We start from the raw sequence: 19,159 nt of genomic DNA on the forward strand, positions 1-19,159 counted from the left end.
AGTTCACACTTTAACAACCCTATCAGCCATGTATACAAACCCACAGCCAATTGGGTGTGACATCTCCCTCTCTCTCTCCTTTAAGTGTTAAGGATGAAGTCTCCCATGGACCACAGGGCTGTGCTATTGCTCTGTTACGAAGCATGGAAGAGAGAGCTGATGTCACCAAGAAGGTTTCTAACTCTGGGATTCTTTTTTATTATACATATATATAATGATTTTTATTTTTTTCATTATAGCTGGTTTACAGTGTTCTGTCAATTTTCTACTGTACAGCATGGTGACTAACTCTGGGACTCCTGATGGTTCCAGCCAAAATGTGACCAGATAGGGTCTCTTTCATACTTCAAAACTGGGCTTTGGAGACAGAGACATTCACATGTGCCTGCAGCCACACACTAATTTACAGCCGCCCTCACTCCCAGGCTGTTCACAGAGCAACCACTCAGGCCCTCGAGTTTCCAGAGTCCCAAAGAACAAAGAAACCTAATAAATTGGGTTCGAGATATGGAACTGTTTGGTGAACCAGTCTCTAACCTAAAGGCAAAGGCCTCTGTGAGGTAAAAATGACATTTTCATTACTCTTGGGACAGAGCGCAGTCTAGGCATGTAGATACAAACACAATTACAGTGAAAAGCATTGTATTTCTAGGTGAAACAAGCCTCCATTTATTACGAAGAAAAGTACCTCAAGAGACCTAGTTTCTGTGTGTGGGGGCGATACACAAACAGAGGTAAAATCAGGTCTTCCCAGGTCACTCAGTGGGATCGAAAGCAGTCTCCCTCTGGGACCCTGACCCCTGGGGCCCCCGTTTCATAAAGAAAAGTCCCCCAGAGAGACAACGGCTCTATCCAATTTCTTGGGGCAGACCAGGATGGAAGACAGTATGAGAAAAAGAAGGTATGTCTATATATACGGATGACTGGGTCACTGTGCTGTACAGCAGAAACTGACAACACTGTAAATCAACTCTAATAACAAAAATAAACACATCCATTACTTAAAAAAAAAAAAAAAGACTATGTCTACTGTCACTCTCGCCCCACCCCCCATGGGACCTGGTGCCCCACCGTCTACACATCTTTCTGCTCCTGGCTACCGCTGTGTTATACCAAGACGTCAGGAGATGCCTGGCTTTGCCACCAAGAAACCTGCGAATCCTCAAGCATCTTCAATGTCAAGTGATGTAAAAAGCCCAGGTTTTGGTCACCTTGATGACAGTGAATCTGCTAACTCTTGCTCAGCACAGGATTGGGACCCCAAGTACAATCTCAGAAGATGACACCGTCCAGAATAAAACAAATGAAAACGCCCCGGAAAGGAACTGGGGTTAAAATGCGTGGTGGCCAAAAGAACGACAGCCAATTGCCTTGCCAGTAAATCCTCCTCTACGTCTGGCTGGAGAAGGAGCAGAAGCTGCCGAGTCACGCATGATAGTCCTACTTTCGAGATGCTCCCTCCAGGCCTTTCAGCTGAGGAGCAAACAGGGTCCAGCCAGTCTCTGCTTCCCAGCTCTCCTCTCCTCTGCTCACCAATGCAGAGGCTGGGTCCTGGCCAGTGATGATGCTGGCTAGTGATGAAGCATGAGGATGGCTGCTCCGCCAGAATTCCTGTCTCCACTGCTCAGACTTATAAGCTATCAAAGCAAACCTATTTTTTTCTTTCTTTCTTCTTCTTTTTTTTTTTTTTGCTTTTCTTGGGGGGTCACCCCTGTGGCATATGGAAGTTCCCAGTCCAGGGGTTGAATCAGAGCTGCAGCTGCCGGCCTACACCACAGCCACAGTAACACCAAATCCAAGCCGAGTCTGTGACCTATACCGCAGGGCCATGACGGATCCTTAACCCACTGAGTGAGGCTAGGGATCGAACTGGTATCCTCATGGATACCAGTTGGGTTTGTAACCTGCTGAGCCACAAGGGGAACTCCATAAGCAAACCTATTTTCTGATGGGTAATCTGGTTGTTTGCAAAGACCGCCAGAGCCATGGCCAGACAGAATGTTCTAAAAGAGTTGTGTCCTTTCCAAAGTCACCGTTAACAGGTTTCCTTGACCAACTAAATCACCTCCAAATGAGCTGAGAGTAACCTGTGCCGACGGTTTGTGTCTTTTGATATACTTCATAGATATTTTCTTCCAGGTTTTATTGAGATATAATTGACATATAACACCATGTAAATTTAAAGTGTACAAAGTGTTGATTTGATACATTTGTATTTTCTTTTTTTCTTGTTTTTGATGCCAAAAACATCAAATGGATGGGACGGTTTCCTTTATCTCTTGATCGGATATTTCATTGTTCTCGTGTACAGAAACACAACTGATTTATGTATATTGATTTTATATGCTGCAACTTAATGGAATTGGTTTATTCGCTTTTTTCTGATAGGACCTTTAGGGTTTTCTATATATAAGATCGTATCTTCAATGAAAGACAGTTTTATATCTTCCTTTCTAATCGAAAGCCTCTTAATTCTTTTTCCTGTGTTATATCTTCAGATAGAACTTGCGGTACTCTGTGGAATAAAAGTGGCAAGAGTGGCACCCTTTTTTCTTGTTCCCCATTTTAGAGGCAAGGCTTTCGACTTTTCACTACAGAGTATGATGTAAGCTTTGGGCTTGTTATATACCATGTACAGTCGAATTTGGTTTGCTAATGTTTTGTTGAGAATTTTTGCATCCATATTCACCAGGAATATTGGTCTGTCATCTTCTTTTCTGTGTCCTTATCTGGCTTTGATATCAGGGTAATGCTGGCCTCTTAAAAGAAGTTTGGGAGTACTCCCTCCTCTTAAATTTTTGGGAAAATTTTAGAACGATTAGTGGTAATTCTTCTTTAAATGTTTGGTAGAATTCACTGGTGAAACCATGTGGTCCTAAGCTTTTCTTTGTTGGGGGTTTTTAATGACTGATGCAATCTCCTTCCTCATTATTGGTCTGTTCAGATTTTCTATCTCTTCATTACTCAGTCTTGGTAGTTGTATGTGTCTAAGAATTTCTCCATTTCTTCTAGGTTGTTCAATTTATCAGTACATATCTATTCATGTTAGTCTCTTATCTTCTGTATTTGGGTAGTGTCAGTTGTAAAGCTTTCTCTTCCATTTCTACTTTTATTTACTTAAGCTCTCTCCTTTTTTTCTCATGGTTCATCTAGATAAAGTTTCATTTATTTTGTTTCTCTGTTGAAAATACAGCTCTTACTTTCACTGATCTTTTTTGACTGTTTTTTTTTTTTTTTTTTTTTTTTTTTTTAGTCTCTGTTTCATTTATTTCTGTGCCAATCTTCATTATTTCCCTCCTTCTGCTAACTCTGGGCTTAGTTCATTCTTCTTTCCCTAATTCCTCGAGGTATAATGTTAGGTTGTTAGAATCTGAGATCTTTCTTTTTTCCTCAGCATAGGCATTTGTAATAATAAACTTCCCTCTTAGAACTGATTTTGGAGCATACCTTAGATCTGGTATGTTGCGTTTCCATTTTCATTTCTGTAAAGTTATACTGTTTTCCCTTCTGATTTCTTCTTCAACCCATTGATTGTTGAGGAGTGTGTGGCTTAATTTCCACATATTTGTGAGGTTTCTGGTTTTCCTCAAGTTTTTGCCTTCTAGTTTCATACCACCGTGATGGGAAAAGATACATGGTAGGATTTCAGTCTTCTTAAATTTGCTATGACATGGTTTATGACCCAACATGTGATCTACCCTGGAGAATGTTCCATGTGTGCTTATGAAGAAGGTGTATTCTGTTGCTGTTAGATGGAATGTTCCTTACACCTGGGTGAGGTCTATTTGGTCTAAAGTATAGTCCGAGTCCAGTGTTTCCTATTTGACTTTCTGTCTGGATGATCACTTTTTGTGTGTGTGTGTGTGGTCTTTTCTAGGGCTGCACCAGTGGCATATGGAGGTTCCCAGGCTAGAGGTCAAATTGGAGCTGTAGCTATTAGCCTACACCATGGCCACAGCAACGCCAGATCTGAGCCGCATCTGCGACCTACACCACAGCTCATGGCAATGCCAGATCCTTAACCCACTGGGCTAGGACAGGGATCAAACCTGTGTCCTCATGGATGCTAATCAGATTCGTTTCCACTGAGCCACGACAGGAACTCCTGGATGATCACTGTTGAAAGTGGTGTATTGCATTGTCATCTATTTCTCTTTCAGATATGTTAGTATTCGCTTAATATATTTAGGTGCTCTGATGTTGGATGCATAAACATTTATGATTGTACATCTCCTAGATGAATCGACCCCTTTACCATTGCCTAATGGTCTTCTTTGTCTCTTGTTACTGATATAAGTAGAGCTACCCCTGCTCGCTTTTGGTTTCTAATTACATTCCTTTATTTTGGGTCTATGTGTGTCCTTAAAGCTGAAGTGAGTTCCTCGCAGGCAGCATATAGTTGGATCTTGCCTTTTTTTTTAATTTTGATTTTTTAATTTTCCCACTGTACAGCAAGGGGGTCAGGTTATCCTTACATGTATACATTACAATTACATTTTTCCCCCACCCTTTGTTCTGTTGCAACATGAGTATCTAGACAAAGTTCTCAATGCTATTCAGCAGGATCTCCTTGTATATCTATTCTAAGTTGTGTCTGATAAGCCCAAGCTCCCGATCCCTCCCACTCCCTCCCCCTCCCATCAGGCAGCCACAAGTCTTTTCTCCAAGTCCATGATTTTCTTTTCTGAGGAGATGTTCATTTGTGCTGGATATTAGATTCCAGTTATAAGTGATATCATATGGTATTTGTCTTTGTCTTTCTGGCTCATTTCACTCAGCATGAGATTCTCTAATTCCATCCTTGTTGCTGCAAATGGCATGATGTCATTCTTTTTTATGGCTGAGTAGTATTCCATTGTGTATATATACCACATCTTCCAAATCCAATCATCTGTCGATGGACATTTGGGTTGTTTCCATGTCGGATCTTGCCTTTTTATCCATGTAATCACTCTATGCTTTTTAGATGGAGAATTCAATCCATATACATTTACAGTAAAACCTGTAAGTAAGGACTTCCTAATACCATCTTAAGAAGTATTTTTTAGATGTTTTTAGTTCCTTTTTTCCTTTCTTCCTTAATTTCATCTTCCTCAAAGTTTCCCACTGCTGTCTTCACATACGAAGTGGCATTCACTTCCCACAGCCTTTACTAACTGTCTTCAGAGCATAAATATCTTCCTCCAGCCCTGCTAGCTCTTCTGAGGCTTTCTGGAGCATCTAGGCATACATTTCTCCTCGTTCCTTGCTCTCTCTTGGGGCAGACTTCCAAGCTTATACGCCTTCTCTCCATCCTGCAATGCACCAGGCCGACCATTGATGGCCTCCCCTTTGTTTTCCCAAACAAAACTTGCCAAGACTCAAGTCTGCGGTCTCTCCCTGGCCCTTAGATTTGGGCCAGCTTTCATGTACACTCCCTAGCTATCTGTCCACGCTCGCTGTCCATGCCGCCATTGGGAGTGTGTGCAGGGAGTCAGCACAGGGTAGGGACATGCATGAGGCACGTGCAGCACCAGGGGTACCCACAGGCCAGCTGGGGGGGTCTGTGGGTAGGATGTTCCCAGTGGCTTGTGGGTGGGCTTCTTGACAAAGGCTGTGATGCAGTTAGTAGGGTCTGCGTCCACTTAATGTCCCCTGAGAGCCCTATCTGCCTCTCTCCCAGCTTGGTAGCATCCTGGACAGCTGCAGAAGATGGTGCTAGACTCGCTTACATGCTTCCATTGTCCCTCTCAGGAGAAGTGTCAGATTGAGAACAGCTCTCTCGGTCTCAAGCTGTGCCATCTTAGGGGAAGGGTGATGTGGACAGGGTCAGACTGTTTCTCTAACCCACTCCAGCGTCTCCAAACTCTTTTTCTTGTGCTCCAATGGTGTGCCAGGATGTCTCTGGCCTTCTAGAAAGGCTCTCTCGTCCATGGGTCACTGGCTAAGAGTGTTTCCTGGGGCTCTAGGCCAAGTGTGGCTGGAGCTGGATCACATGCTACTGCAGAGTCCCCAGCCAGGAGCGAGGTCTGTATGGTCACCACCCAACACACAGGCGGGCGGGACTCCTCCTGGATCCAGTATGGTGCTGGATCCCAGGTCCCCCCGCGGCACTGTCGTCCGTGGAGAGGTGATACATTATTGTTGGGGATGTCGCCATGGTGGCGACACCAATCCTCCCCCTCTCTGGATCTCCCCAGCTCTTTGCGCTCTTTCCAACAGTAGAGTCAACGCTGGGCCGGCCACTCAATGAGCTCCCAGCCAAGAGCCACACTCATTTCCTAGGTAGACTGAAGGAACGTAACCTCCTGGCTCTCTGGGGAGACACAATTTTCTGACAGAGCGTTTTGTACCTTCTTGAGAGCAGAGACCCTATTTCACTTGTCTCTGTTTGCGGGCCTGGAACATACAGGGTGTTCCACGAAACTGTTTTATACAAACAAGGAATGAGCGGATGAATGACCGTGTTGGTTTGAAACCTAATGGGTTTTATTTCTAGGCACATTTTCCTCCCCTTGGCTGGACACAGATGCACCAGAATCCTAAGCAATCTTCCAGAGAAGGCGGCCGGATGTCATCCAAGGACAGAGACCCCAGAGCCTCATGCCTTTTCAGAGTGTTATTCACAAATGCCAAGCAAACCATTCTGGGGCTTGAAAACCACTGACATAATCATGGATGGGCTCCATGCTCAGAAACCAGCCCTGGAGGCAGCTGCAGGGCAGGAGAGATGACGCAAGTGGAGCTGGAGAGGTAGTGCTGGCTCTTTGCTGGGGAGCTAATGGTGCACCTTGATTAATGCAGTCATGGCTTCATCCCACGGAGAAGAGTGATTTTAAGTCGGAAGCATCTGGTGCGTTGATGGGATCAGAGGCCGTGGGCTGTTCACTAGGCTTTAGCCTCCTAGGCTGGAGGGCTGATGATAAGAAGTGTGTATCCTTCTACTCTGGGAGCCCAGGCTCTGAAATCTCCTTCCGCCTCCCCTCATTCTCAAGTCAAACAAAACAAGTGTGTTCCCTGGTGGTCAGTGGTTAGGATTCAGCGCTCTCAAGGCTGTGGCCCAGGTTCAATCCCTGCTCTTGGAACTGAGATCCCACATTAAGCTGCTGCACGCCCTGGACGAGAAGTAAAATAAAATAAAACAAACAAAATAAAACAGCCTAAAAACAGTGTATCTTCCTACAAGTGGCCCAAATCACAGGACATTTTCTCCTTTAGGTGAGATAACAAGGTAGCTCACTAACGGTTGCTTTTTATAGAAGAAAAGAAAGCTTGGTAGAGTCTGGGTGGCCCTAAGACAACTTGGGTTTTTTTGGTTGTTAAATGAGGCAGTTGAGAAAACCCACCTCTGTTCCTCACTTGCTGGAGAAAGGGGAAGACACACGGAGAGAGTACACGCGAAAGTAATTTCAAATCGTTTCCGTAGTACCTTGGGCACATTATGGATTTGAATACACATTTGGAATGCCTTTTTCCTTTAAAGGAGGAGACTTTTAAAGACATGGCAGGTGCTTTAAATACCCCCGGACCACCGATCCCAGAGGTGGAAGGCACTGCCTTTCTCCTGAGCATGATGAGCGCTCAGCTCTTCCTCTAGGCTTTCTGTGAGCACACGGTCAGTTGCTCCCAAGTTAGGACACTGTCAAAAGGTCAACAATATGCCAAATTCTAGCCGTGAGGTTTTCTCCATGAGACACAGGAAAAAACAGAACTCTACTGAAGTCATGTGACTCGAGGCTCCTGATGACATTCACTGGTCTGAGCACCTCCATCCTAATCTTGCTATTGAGCTGTGGCAAAGGTCAGGAAGTTAAAACCACACACACATGTCAACCAGCAACAATCCCGAGCTTCTTCTGAATGATGCTGGCAACTGGATGTAACTGCTTTGAGTGCTGCTCACTTATACGCCTTATTGAATGCTGCTCACAAACCATTCTCTTAGGCTAAGGGCCCACAGGGGCTGGTTAACGTGCTGGACTCCTTGTTCACCCAAGCTTTCCACCCCCACGCCTCTTTGGAACAGAAGGCATATTTCTAGCATTGAGGTGAATCAACATAACGGCTGGGTCCATATGCAATGATGATATTCAGCCGCTGAGACTTTGCAGTTCTGCAAGGAAAAAACTCATAGGAAAAAATCTGACGATGCCTTGCAGCCTCTGTGGCAAGCCTTTGCGGGGGGGAAGGGGAAGCGTCTTGGAAACAAGAAGAGCTTCCAGCAATACCGGCAGGTATCGCGATCACCGTTACCATGCTGAGCACTCGGCACCTTCAACGGCGCTGGCTGAGGGCTTCTCGAGATGGTGTCATGGACCAGAACCAGAATCGCACTCGATTGATTCAGCAAAGCATCTTGTACTCACAGACAATATGCAGGACTGCTGTAAAGGCCAGAGGATTAGGAAGATATTGTTCTCAACCTCCCAAATGCCAGGCACTTCTGAGCTTCTGACCACCATCCCAGGATGGCAGACGAAGTCCTGAGACCTTGCTGGCATCCATTCACATGGATTTTTATGACACTCAAGTAGACTTGTATTTCCTCCTGGGAAGCTGGCTCTGCCCCAACTTTATATGAAACGGTAAGACTATCTTTGATACCATGTCCAGAATTATTCACTGATTTGGAGTTTTTCTAGTCCATACTTCTCCTGTTTTCCTGGCTGACCCGGCTGGCAAAAAAATCCTGTTGGCTTGTGCATCATCAATGTCAAATATGGCTCAGAAAAGGCCTCTGACTCAAGAACCCATGTACAGAACAACAACACGGTCCAAACTGTGTATTCAGAAGATGGTCCAGCACTCTCCCAGAAACAGAGAGAGGTCCTCTCCAAACTTTCTCTTGAAACTTAAGGGTCTAAACAAAAATGATGCCCATACTGAAAAGACACATCCCCAACCAGCCTTGTCTTTAAGGAAGCAGACATGCCATGCCAGCCAGCTCTTCTGGTTATTCAGGAGCACAAAACTCCGCTTTTTACTCATTCCTTCAACAGATGCTCGTCTGCCCACCTGCTTGAATGTCTGTGGACGTCCTCCGTGTATGGACCACAGGAAACAGGCAAGTAGACGACAGAGGCCTGGACCAGTTCACCTGGGGCGGGGGTGCTCTACACGTTTCCGGGGGAGGATGCTCTGTCCTCAGACACACCCAGGGATGAAAGCTCAGTGGCAAGGAGGGGCCAGTCCAGAGGCGAGGCAGGCAGCAAGGACAGGGAGCGCCCCAGGCAAGCCCGGATCCCAGGAAGACCGGAGCAAGGATGGGAAACCAGGAACGAAATGCAGGCAAGGACACAGTGTCCAGACATAGGTCAGGAAAGGGATGGGGGCAAGCATGTGACATCAGTGGCACAGACAAGCTCGATTAAGAAAGGAGGTGCTGTCTAGTACTGTCTTAAGCCAGCTCCCTCCTTGAAGGGTGCTTTGGAACTGAGGGACCCTCCCTCTCAAAGTGCCATCTCAAACCAGCTTCTTCTTCTTCTTTTTTAAAAGGATCCTAGTTTCAGATCTGAAAGAGTTGTATCAGCATCCACAAACCAGATAAAGGATGAAGCCATTTTCTTCAGTTCACTGAGCGGGGGAAATCTCTTTTTTTCTTTTCTTTTTCATTTTTAAAAAAGTTTTATTGCAATAGTTGATTTCCGGTGTTGTACCACTTTGTGCTGCACAGGAAAGTGACCCAGCCATACCTACACATACACTGCCTTTCTCCTACTCTCTTCCACCACGTTCTATCCCAAGAAGTTGGATAGAGTTCCCCGTGCTGGACCGCAGGACCTCACGACTGACATCCATTCTAAATGTGATCGTTTGCATCTACCAACCCCAAACTCCCGGTCCATCCCACGAAGGGGGGAATCTCTTGAGTCTCAGAATAGGGGGAAAAATTATTGACCTTGAGGGGTTGGGCTCTGGCTTGAGTCACGTGGGTACATCACACACACACTGAAGTTGGAGAAGTCAGAGGGAATTAATTCTAAGCTCCTCCTCTTAAGGGTCTCTCATTTGGAGTTATTTCGTTTTGAGGGGTTATGTGTTATGATAGTAATCTTCGTTTTTTGGCAGAGGGATGCTTCAGGGAGTGTTGTGGCGGCTCGCTCAGGAATTGGGGGGAGGGGAGTGTCAGAACCTTGGCCAAGGTGAGGGAGGCAGGCTTGCCATCCAGAGCGGATGCTGATTTACTGCTGGGAGCAAAAGCATCTCCCTGAGGCTTCTCAAGTCAGCCCTCCCTAGCACCAAGGTTATTATAAAGACAAAGCCAAGAGAACAGACACAAAAGACCTTGAATGAAACAACAGGGGTCTGAAAGTCACTCCTCTTCTTCCACCGAATAAGACTTTGCTGCTGCTGGGTTTCATCAGAGGTGGTGGAGTCTCCCCCAGGTCCCCACAGTAATTCCCTCCCCATCAGAAACCCACGAATCTAATTTTTTCTTTTGCTTTGGATGTGTACAATAGTGGGGAGCTTTGAATTCAATACAGGGAAATTTAGCAGCGTCCTCAGCTGTGCATCAAAATCGGTAACGCTACATATACTTAGAGATTGGATACTGGCTCTCTGGATAGAGTAGAGAAATATGAACGCAGGCTGGGTTGGCAAATTTGAGAATTTATTGGAAAATTAACTTTGGATTTCATTTTCATCTTGGCTAAGGAACCATAAAATTTCCTTAATCTGATTATGTATTTTTGCAACTCCACTACCCTTAGCTTGACTACAGATTATTAGGGTTTCATGGCATGAAGGATGATGAAAATTAAATCAGGTGAAGAGAAGGCGTGGCGGTTGTTTCTAAAAGCATTCTTATCAGTAAGAACTGTTTACACAGTGAGGTGCCCACATTCCTGATACAGCGCCTCCAGTGACCAGACACTGTCCACACAAAACATTTTCCGAAGCAACGGATCCATGCAAATATTTAAGGCATTTATTTTTATGTTAAAAGAGATAGAGAAATTCTATGGAGGATGATGCAAAGCACCCAGAGAAAAAAACTTGAAGTCTGGTGGGTCTAGAAATAAACTTAACACTTGATACAAAATGCGGTTTTGCTGTTAAGACGTGAGAGGAAGATTATCATGATTAAAGCTTTTTCTTTTCAAGCAGGGAATACGATTTATGATAAGCTTATAGAAGTAATTTGGTAATAGGAAACTTCATAAATCCAAGTGTGGACCTGGGGGATGATTCTTTTTTTCTTTTCTTTTTTTTCTTTTTAGGCCATACCTGCCGCTTATGGAAGTTCCCAGGCTAGGGGTTGAATTGGAACTGCAGCTGCTGGCCCCAGGGCCACAGCCACAGCCACGTCAGGTCCAAGCTGCATGTTTGACCTATGCCGCAGCTTGTGGCAACACCAGGTCCTTAACCTGCCGAGTGAGGCCAGGGATGGAACCCACATCCTTACCAAGACAATGTCAGGTCCTTAACCTCTAAGCCACAATGGGAACTCATGCAGAATGAAGCTACTACATGGAAGGAGGTAGTCCTAAGGTCGGCAGAGTAAACGCAATCATATCCTTTCTTGGAAGTCAATTTCCTCTTAGAACAGAGAATTGGCCACAGTTGCTGATACTCCTCCCCATGAAGATGTTTGGGAATCTCCAGTAAGAAAACCTACACTATAATTTGTGAATGCAACCACTCATTTCCCCAGTATTTTTCTGGAAACAGATTCAGCTGTTCAGGGCAGCGGCACTGCCCTGCCTGGTACATCTCTCAGTGTCTGGAGGCACTTTTGGTCGGGACTCGAGGGGGTGGATTGTCTGGCACCCAGTGGGTGGAGGCCAGGGACGCTGCTAAATAAACATCAATGCACAGGACAATGCCCCCTGCCCTGCCCTCCCCATATTCAGTCCAAGATATCAATATTGCTGAAGGTGAAAAAAAGACTATTCTCATCGATATAGTACAGATTATACCACACATCGTCACTCTAAACCATTTCATAGCTTCCGATTGTATGTGATAATTCACATTACGTAATCTATGACAGAAACACGCAGCATCCTGAACCACCCCTTCGAAGAAGCTCTCGCACACTGATTTCCAAGGACGACGACCCCTCTCACGGGCCTTCGCTCCACATACAAGCACTCCTGCTCTCACCTCCCAGGAAGGAACTCAGGAAAGAGAAGGACGAGGAAGCAGGTTACCTCTCAAACAAGACCTGGCTGTAGTCATCGAGGAGGTGCGCGTGAGTGTGGAGGAAGATGGTGTTGTAACCCACCAACGCCGCCATCATGATCAGCATCTTCAGCTCATAATTGATGCGCAGGAAGACCGAACAGGAGATCAACCCCAGGATGCAGCTGTATATAAAGTACTGGACGGAACAGGGAAATAGGTCAGGGCAAACTTAGGGCCTCTTCAGAGAAACGCTCAAATTAGAACCAAAACTGGGCCCACGAACCCTCCTGTTGCTGGGAATGTTCGACCACTATGGAGAACAGTACAAAGCTTCCTAAGAAAACTAAAACAAACAAACAAACAAACAAAAAAATAGAGAGCTACCATATGACCCGGCAATCCCTTCCTGGGCAACTATCCAGACAAAACTATAATTCAAAAAGATACATGCACCCCTATGTTCACTGCAGCACTACTCAGAATAGCCAAGACATGGAAAAAGCCTAAATGTCCATTGACAGATGAGTGGATTAAGAAGATGTGGTACTTATATACACTGGAATACTACTGGGCCATGAAAAAGAATAAAATGATGCCCTTTGCAGCAACATGGATGCAACCAGAGATTCTCATACTATGTGAATTAAGTCAGAAAGAGGAAGACAAATACCATATGATATCACTTACATGTGGAATCTAAAACATGGCACAAATTGAACCTGTTTACAAAACACAGACTCACAGATATAGAGAACAGACTTGTGGCTGCGAGGGGGAGGGGAGAGGAGTGGGATGGACTGGGAATTGAGGGTTAGTAGATACAAATTATTACACTTAGAATGGATAAGCGGAGTTCCCGTCGTGGCGCAGTGGTGAACGAATCCGACTGGGAACCATGAGGTTGCGGGTTCGGTCCCTGCCCTTGCTCAGTGGGTTAACGATCCGGCGTTGCCGTGAGCTGTGGTGTGTGTAGGTTGCAGACGCGGCTGGATCCCACGTTGCTGTGCTCTGGCTTAGGCCGGGATACAGCTCCGATTAACCCCAGCCTGGGAACCTCCGTATGCGCGGGAGCGACCCAAAGAAATAGCAAAAAGACAAAAAAAAAAAAAAAAAAAAAGAATGGATAAGCAATGAGGTCCTACTGTACAGCACGGGTAACTATATCCAGTCTCTTGGGATAGACCAGGATGAAGATAATATAACAAAGGGAATATATATGTGTGTGTGTGTGTAAATATATATATGCATATATGTGTATGTGTGAATATACATATATTTGCTGTAGAGCAGAAATTGGCACAACATTGTAAATCAACTATACTTTAATTAAAAAAATGTTAAAAAAATTGAGGACCTCTGCCAAGCTCATTTGGTCAACCCTAATTGTGAAACCAGATGCCTTTTTTTGCTCTTTGATCCAGTGGCAAGTGACTAAACACATTTGATTTAGAAAAGAATTACTCATTATATGGCTTGCTCCCCCAGCATAGCATGTTAATAAAAATAATCATGCCTATTGCAAAATACTTTTCAAAAGTAAATTTTACAAATCTAAATTGATGACATGTCATCATAAGCAAATGTCATTTGCTTCTCGAAAATGAAAACAACATGACTCGCCACACATTTACAGAATAAAACAGAAGGACAGGATACAGAATCTTTTGTGGGCGTTCAATTATTTATTTTTAATTTTTATTTTTTGGCCATGCCCGCAGCATGTGAAAGTTGCTGGGCCAGGGATTGAACCCGAGTCACAGCAGCAATTGGGGCCATAGCAGAGACAAGGCCAGATCCTAAACTTGCTGCCCTGCCAGGGAACTCTGGGGTCTTTCGATTATTTAGTTCATTAAGAGGATACTAATCATTACACGTAGTTGTATTAAAAGTGTGAGAAAGCCTAGGCGTTTTATTAAGAGAGGTGGTGCGTTAGAGGGATTATCTAGAACAGGAAGGATTTTTAAAAGTAAAGGCTTTGACCTGGGCGAGCCATGAACACCTGGAAAGAGACAGGAGCCTGAAGAAATTAAAACCCCAAGTGTGAGAAAAATGCCGGCATGAAGGAGCATCCTTTGTGGTCCACGGAGCCAGCTGGCTGGCCTGCCCTGTGTTGGCACATTTGTATCTATTTCCCATAACAGACATCGTCTAGACATGAGAGCCTCGGATTCAATCCTGCTCCCATCACTCAGCAGCTGAGATACTTTAGGCCAGCGACCTAACTCGCCTTTGCCTCTGGAGAACGAGGGTAATAATATCTTCCTTCTAGGTCAAGAGCATGCAAAGCTTGGAGGGACTCGCTAAATGGAATCAGCGCTCTGTCTCACAAAGGCTTTGTTTGCTGGATCATTTATGTTTTAATCACAAGGGTTAGCTGCTAGCTCAGCACTCCTGCAGCACGCAGCCAAGTTTAATGATTTTAATAAAATATGGAGCCAATGACGTTTGATAAATCCTGCCTTTACAAAACAGCCCACTGCGGTGGTGCAGTGGGCTAAGAATCCAACAGCAGTGGCTTGGGTTGCTGTGGAGGTGCAGGTTCGATTCCTGGCCCAGCACAGTGGGTTAAGCATCCTGCGTTGCCACAGCTGTGGCATAGGTCTCAGCTGTGTCTCCGATTCAATCCCTGGCCTTCCATATGCTGCAGGTGTGGCCAAAAATAAACAAACCAACCCACAAACAAAATAAAAAATAAAATAAAATAAAATAAAATAAAATAAGCGGCTCCATGTCAGTTTCATTACATGGACTAAGCCATGTGGAAATTGCTTCTTTTGGTCCCTCTAGGCCTTTGTTTGACCTCCCCGGCTAAGGTCATCTACCCTCAGCTAGGAGGGTCCCTGCAGTCCTGTGGGTCCACGCACAGCAGCCTGACAGGGCAGGCTTTTTTTCTGGTGAGTTGAATAAAACACGGGCTTGCATTTTTTTTTTTTTAATTCCTTTTTAGGGCTGCATCCTCAGCATATGGAAATTCCCAGGCTGGGGGTCAAATTGGAGCTCCAGCTGCCGGCCACGCCACAGCCACAGCAATGCCAGATCCTACACCACAGCTCGCGGCAAGGCTGGCTCCTTAACCCCGTGAGCGGGGCCAGGGATCGAACCCACAGCCTCATGGATACCAGTGGTGTTCATTTCCACTGAGCCACAAGGGGAACTCTGGGCTTGCACTTTGTGTGGCTTCTTTCATTAGTTCCTTCAGGGGCTGATCCACTACCATATTTTTCCAAGGTATTCATCCCACCAAGAGTTTGAGAATCCCTGGCTTATATCCTGCTCGGCAGCCCCTGCACGACAACATGACTGCTCTCAAAAACCAAGAAGCCGCCTTGGTAGAGGCAGCGGGCAAGGCTGCCATTCAGTGTCTGACCCTGCTGCTCAAAAAGCTGCTTGTCTGCACAACTGACTCAAGGCGCTTCTGTCCCCCGCACAGGTGCCCACCTGGATGAATTCTGGTGAAGACCAAAGAAGAGAATAAAACTACAGAGCACAGACCAGCGCCTGGCCCAAGAGAAGCCATCTACATTCTGCTATTATTGTTATAAATGGGGCTCTTTGTAAGATTTGGATTTTTTATGTCAATAAATATATTTAAATTTTTTAAAAATTAAAGTTCATTTACAAAGTTCTGTCAATTTCTGCTGTACAGCAAAGGGACCCAGTTATACATACATATGCATTCTTTTTTTCACATTATCCTCCATCATGCCCCATCACAAGTGATCAGATATAGTTCTCCATCAATAAATACTTTTGAATTAATTAACTGATTTTTAGTTGAGTTGATTTACAACGTTGTGTCAATTTCTGCTGTACAGCGTAGTGACTCAGGCATCCATATGTGTCATTCTTTTTCTCGTATTATCTTCCCTCATGGTCTATCCCAAGAGACTGGATAGAGTTCCCTGTGCTGTACAGTAGGACTTCATTGCTTATCCATTCTAAAGGTAATAGTTTGCATCTACAAACCCCAATCTCCCCATCCATCTCACTTCTCCCACCCCGCCCTGATTCCCTTTTTTTTTTTTTAAGGGCCACACCCATGGTGTATGGAAGTTCCCAGGCTGGGGGTTGAATCGGAGCTGTAGGTGCTGGCCTATGCCACAGCCACAGCAACACTGAGCCTTGTCTGTGACCTACACCACAGCCCCTGGCAACGCTGGATCGTTAACCCACTAAGTGAGGCCAGGGATCGAACCTGCGTCCTCACGGATACTAGGTGGGTTCGTTACTGCTGAGCCACGACGGGAACTCCACCCCCTCCAATTCTGCTAACATTTTGCTGAAAACCATTCTTAGAATGAATGAAAGTTATCAACAGTTCAGCCAAAGTAATGGGAAACAGAATAAGAAGCTCCTTCCATGAGTGTCTCTATGTGTGCGTGTGTGTTTAGGGGGTTGCTGTAATAGCTCTAGTTTGAAATATGTGCCAATGTCTATAACATACGCTTGTGATTTCACATTGGAAAATTCATTCATAGGCTTTTAAAAAGTTTCCACATTTCAAAGATATCTACTAAAATGCCTGTGTTAATGGAAATGAGCCTTTTAGTCCATTTTCTAGTCAACAGCCTTCTAGAACACCTGGAGGCCATGCACAAGGTAATATGGGAATTCATTAAAGGGGGGTTGGGACCCGCCAGGCAGTGCAGTGGGATGTGTGCATGAGGAAGAGTAAGGGGAGAAGGCCGGGCTGGGAGCCCTGGGCACCACCACGTAAGGTGCTGCTCCAGAGAGGTGGCAGATGTCAAGAATTCTGGCCCTGGGCTCCTGAGCCGAATTCTATTACCCCACAATTCCTAGACATCTTACTTTTAGAGTTTGATACAGGTGATAAAATTAATTAGTTTATTTTTTAGCTTTCTTTACATTTTTAAAATTAAAGTGTCGTTGATTTACAATGTTCTGCCAAATTCTCCTGTCAATAAAGTGATGCAGTCATGTGCATAGACATATATGTTTTTTCTGTTATCTTCCTTCATGTTGTATCTCAAGAGACTGGATGTAGTTCTCTGGTGTGCAATAGGACCTGATTGCTTATCCATTTTGTTTTATTTTAAAATTTTATTATAGTTAATTTACAGTGTTCTGTCAAATTCTGCTGTACGGCAACATAATCCAATTATTTATATATATAATGTATAAAATAGATACATTTTTTTCCCATATTTTCTTCCATTATGTTCTATCCCAAGAGGCTGGATATAGTTCCCTGTGCTGTACAGCAGGACCTCACTGCTTACCTATCCTAAATGTATCAGTTTGCATCTATGAAGCCCAAACTCCCCGTCCATCCCACTCCCTCCCCCTCCTTGGCAACCGCAAGTCTGTTCTCCGTGCCTGTGAGTCTGTGTCTGTTTTGTAGATGGGTTCATTTGTGCTCATATTAGTCAATGTTTTTATTAACTTTATTTAAATTACCAAGTATCATTTATTAACATAAGTTACTGTGAAGGTAACTACGTTAAGATGGGTTCCCATTGTTATTGACACTTTATCGATGGCAAATCGATGAAATCAACTTGCATTTCGATAGCAAGGGAAGAGCCACTGTTATCTTCGGCAATTTACTTAAGTATCTTTTGGCCTCAGTTTCCTTCTCTGGAAAATAGGAATTCCAGTATCTAACTCACGGGGTAATTTTGCGGATGCAGTGATAGAAAAAATGCCTGATAGAGTATGAAATGCCTCCATGGCAAAGATTCTTTCTGATTGATTCTGTTGGGCATTTTTAAATAACTGTCTTCTGTTACAGACACGATACATCTGAATGTCGCATTAAGAGAATACAGGTACAAGGCATCCAGGAGAGCCTCAAGAGGCCACTGAAAGGGTGCACATACCGTTTCACTGGTGCCTGCTGGCTGGCGTTTTTACCTGGCTGGGACATACTCAGGTATTGAAACTGGAGAAGAACAGTCACGTCTCCCCGGATGAGGAAGTGGAGGCCACGCCATTCAACAGGTAATAGCAGCGAGGAGAACAACAAAAGCAAGACGAACGAGGGAAATGTTCTTACCGGCAGGAAAAACAAATTTTGCGCACGCAGAATCGCTGCCTGGTTATTCAAGGCAGAAAGGCTCATGTTTGACGTATTGGCAGTTGGAGGAATTGTTTCCTCTGACTCACTCAGGAAAAACTGCAAAGAAAATGGGTTTTTTCAATGAATGAGTGCAAAGGAGATTGAGGAGTGAGCAGGGGGTGCCAGGCTCACGAATGCCAGTGTTTCTTCCACCCAATAAGCAGGATTGTGTGCGCATCCCAGCCCCTTAACGTCCAATGCTAATCCCTTCCTCGTCTCTTTGAGGGTTTCTATGGAAAAAGGCAATTATTGTGCCACCCTCTTCAGAGCAGATTCCAGAACTACAGGACTGACGTCAAAGAAAACAGAAGAAAATACAAATTTTAAAGTCAACAAAGCACAGGGTAGAGGGTTTGGTTAGAACAGCGCTGGAGGCGGACATGGCCACATTCATTCCCAGACGGTCGTCAGCTCTGCGCCCTGAGATCAGAACCTACACAAGGTGTTCCCGCAGCATCTTCACCGTCTTGGCGCAAACGTTAAATGAGTCGATGGAGTTTTTTGTTGTACGAAAATAAAGGAGGGAGTTCCCTGGAGGTCAGCAGGTTAAGGACCTGGCGTTGGCACTGCTGTGGCTCTGGTTACTGCGACGGCTCTGGTTCTATCCCTGGCCTGGAATTGTCACATGCCGTGGGCATGGCTAAAACGTGTGTGTGTGTGTGTATCTCACATGTATACTTTATCCATATATATATATATTCCATATATATAGTCACATATATATCGATATCTATATAGATAAAGTGATTTGATGAGCAAAATGCAATAACTGCCATCAACATTTGACTCTTATTTGTGAGTGCTTGACAGCTCAGGGTCATGAGGGATTGAATTTGGAGAGAATGGATGCTCCTAGGACTAGTGGTCCTAATTTAAGAAGGGAAATAATCCGAGAAAATAAAGATGATTAGCTCTTAATAATTGTTACCAACACAGCCCAGAAGGAAACTGCTGGCCAGTTAGAAAGATACG

The 19,159-nt window shown here is 44.7% G+C and overlaps 1 protein-coding gene across 1 annotated transcript in view; it reads right to left on the minus strand.

The window, feature by feature from the left end:
- Nucleotides 1-19,159, minus strand: part of ADCY2 (adenylate cyclase 2) — a 424,271-nt gene that overhangs the window by 42,154 nt on the left and 362,958 nt on the right. Inside the window, 2 exon segments of the mRNA XM_021077007.1 lie at nucleotides 12,135-12,304; nucleotides 18,125-18,244. Of these exon segments, the coding sequence (XP_020932666.1) occupies nucleotides 12,135-12,304; nucleotides 18,125-18,244 (290 nt within the window).

This window comes from Sus scrofa, chromosome 16 (genome assembly GCF_000003025.6).
Source record: "Sus scrofa isolate TJ Tabasco breed Duroc chromosome 16, Sscrofa11.1, whole genome shotgun sequence".
Classification (NCBI taxonomy): domain Eukaryota; kingdom Metazoa; phylum Chordata; class Mammalia; order Artiodactyla; family Suidae; genus Sus; species Sus scrofa.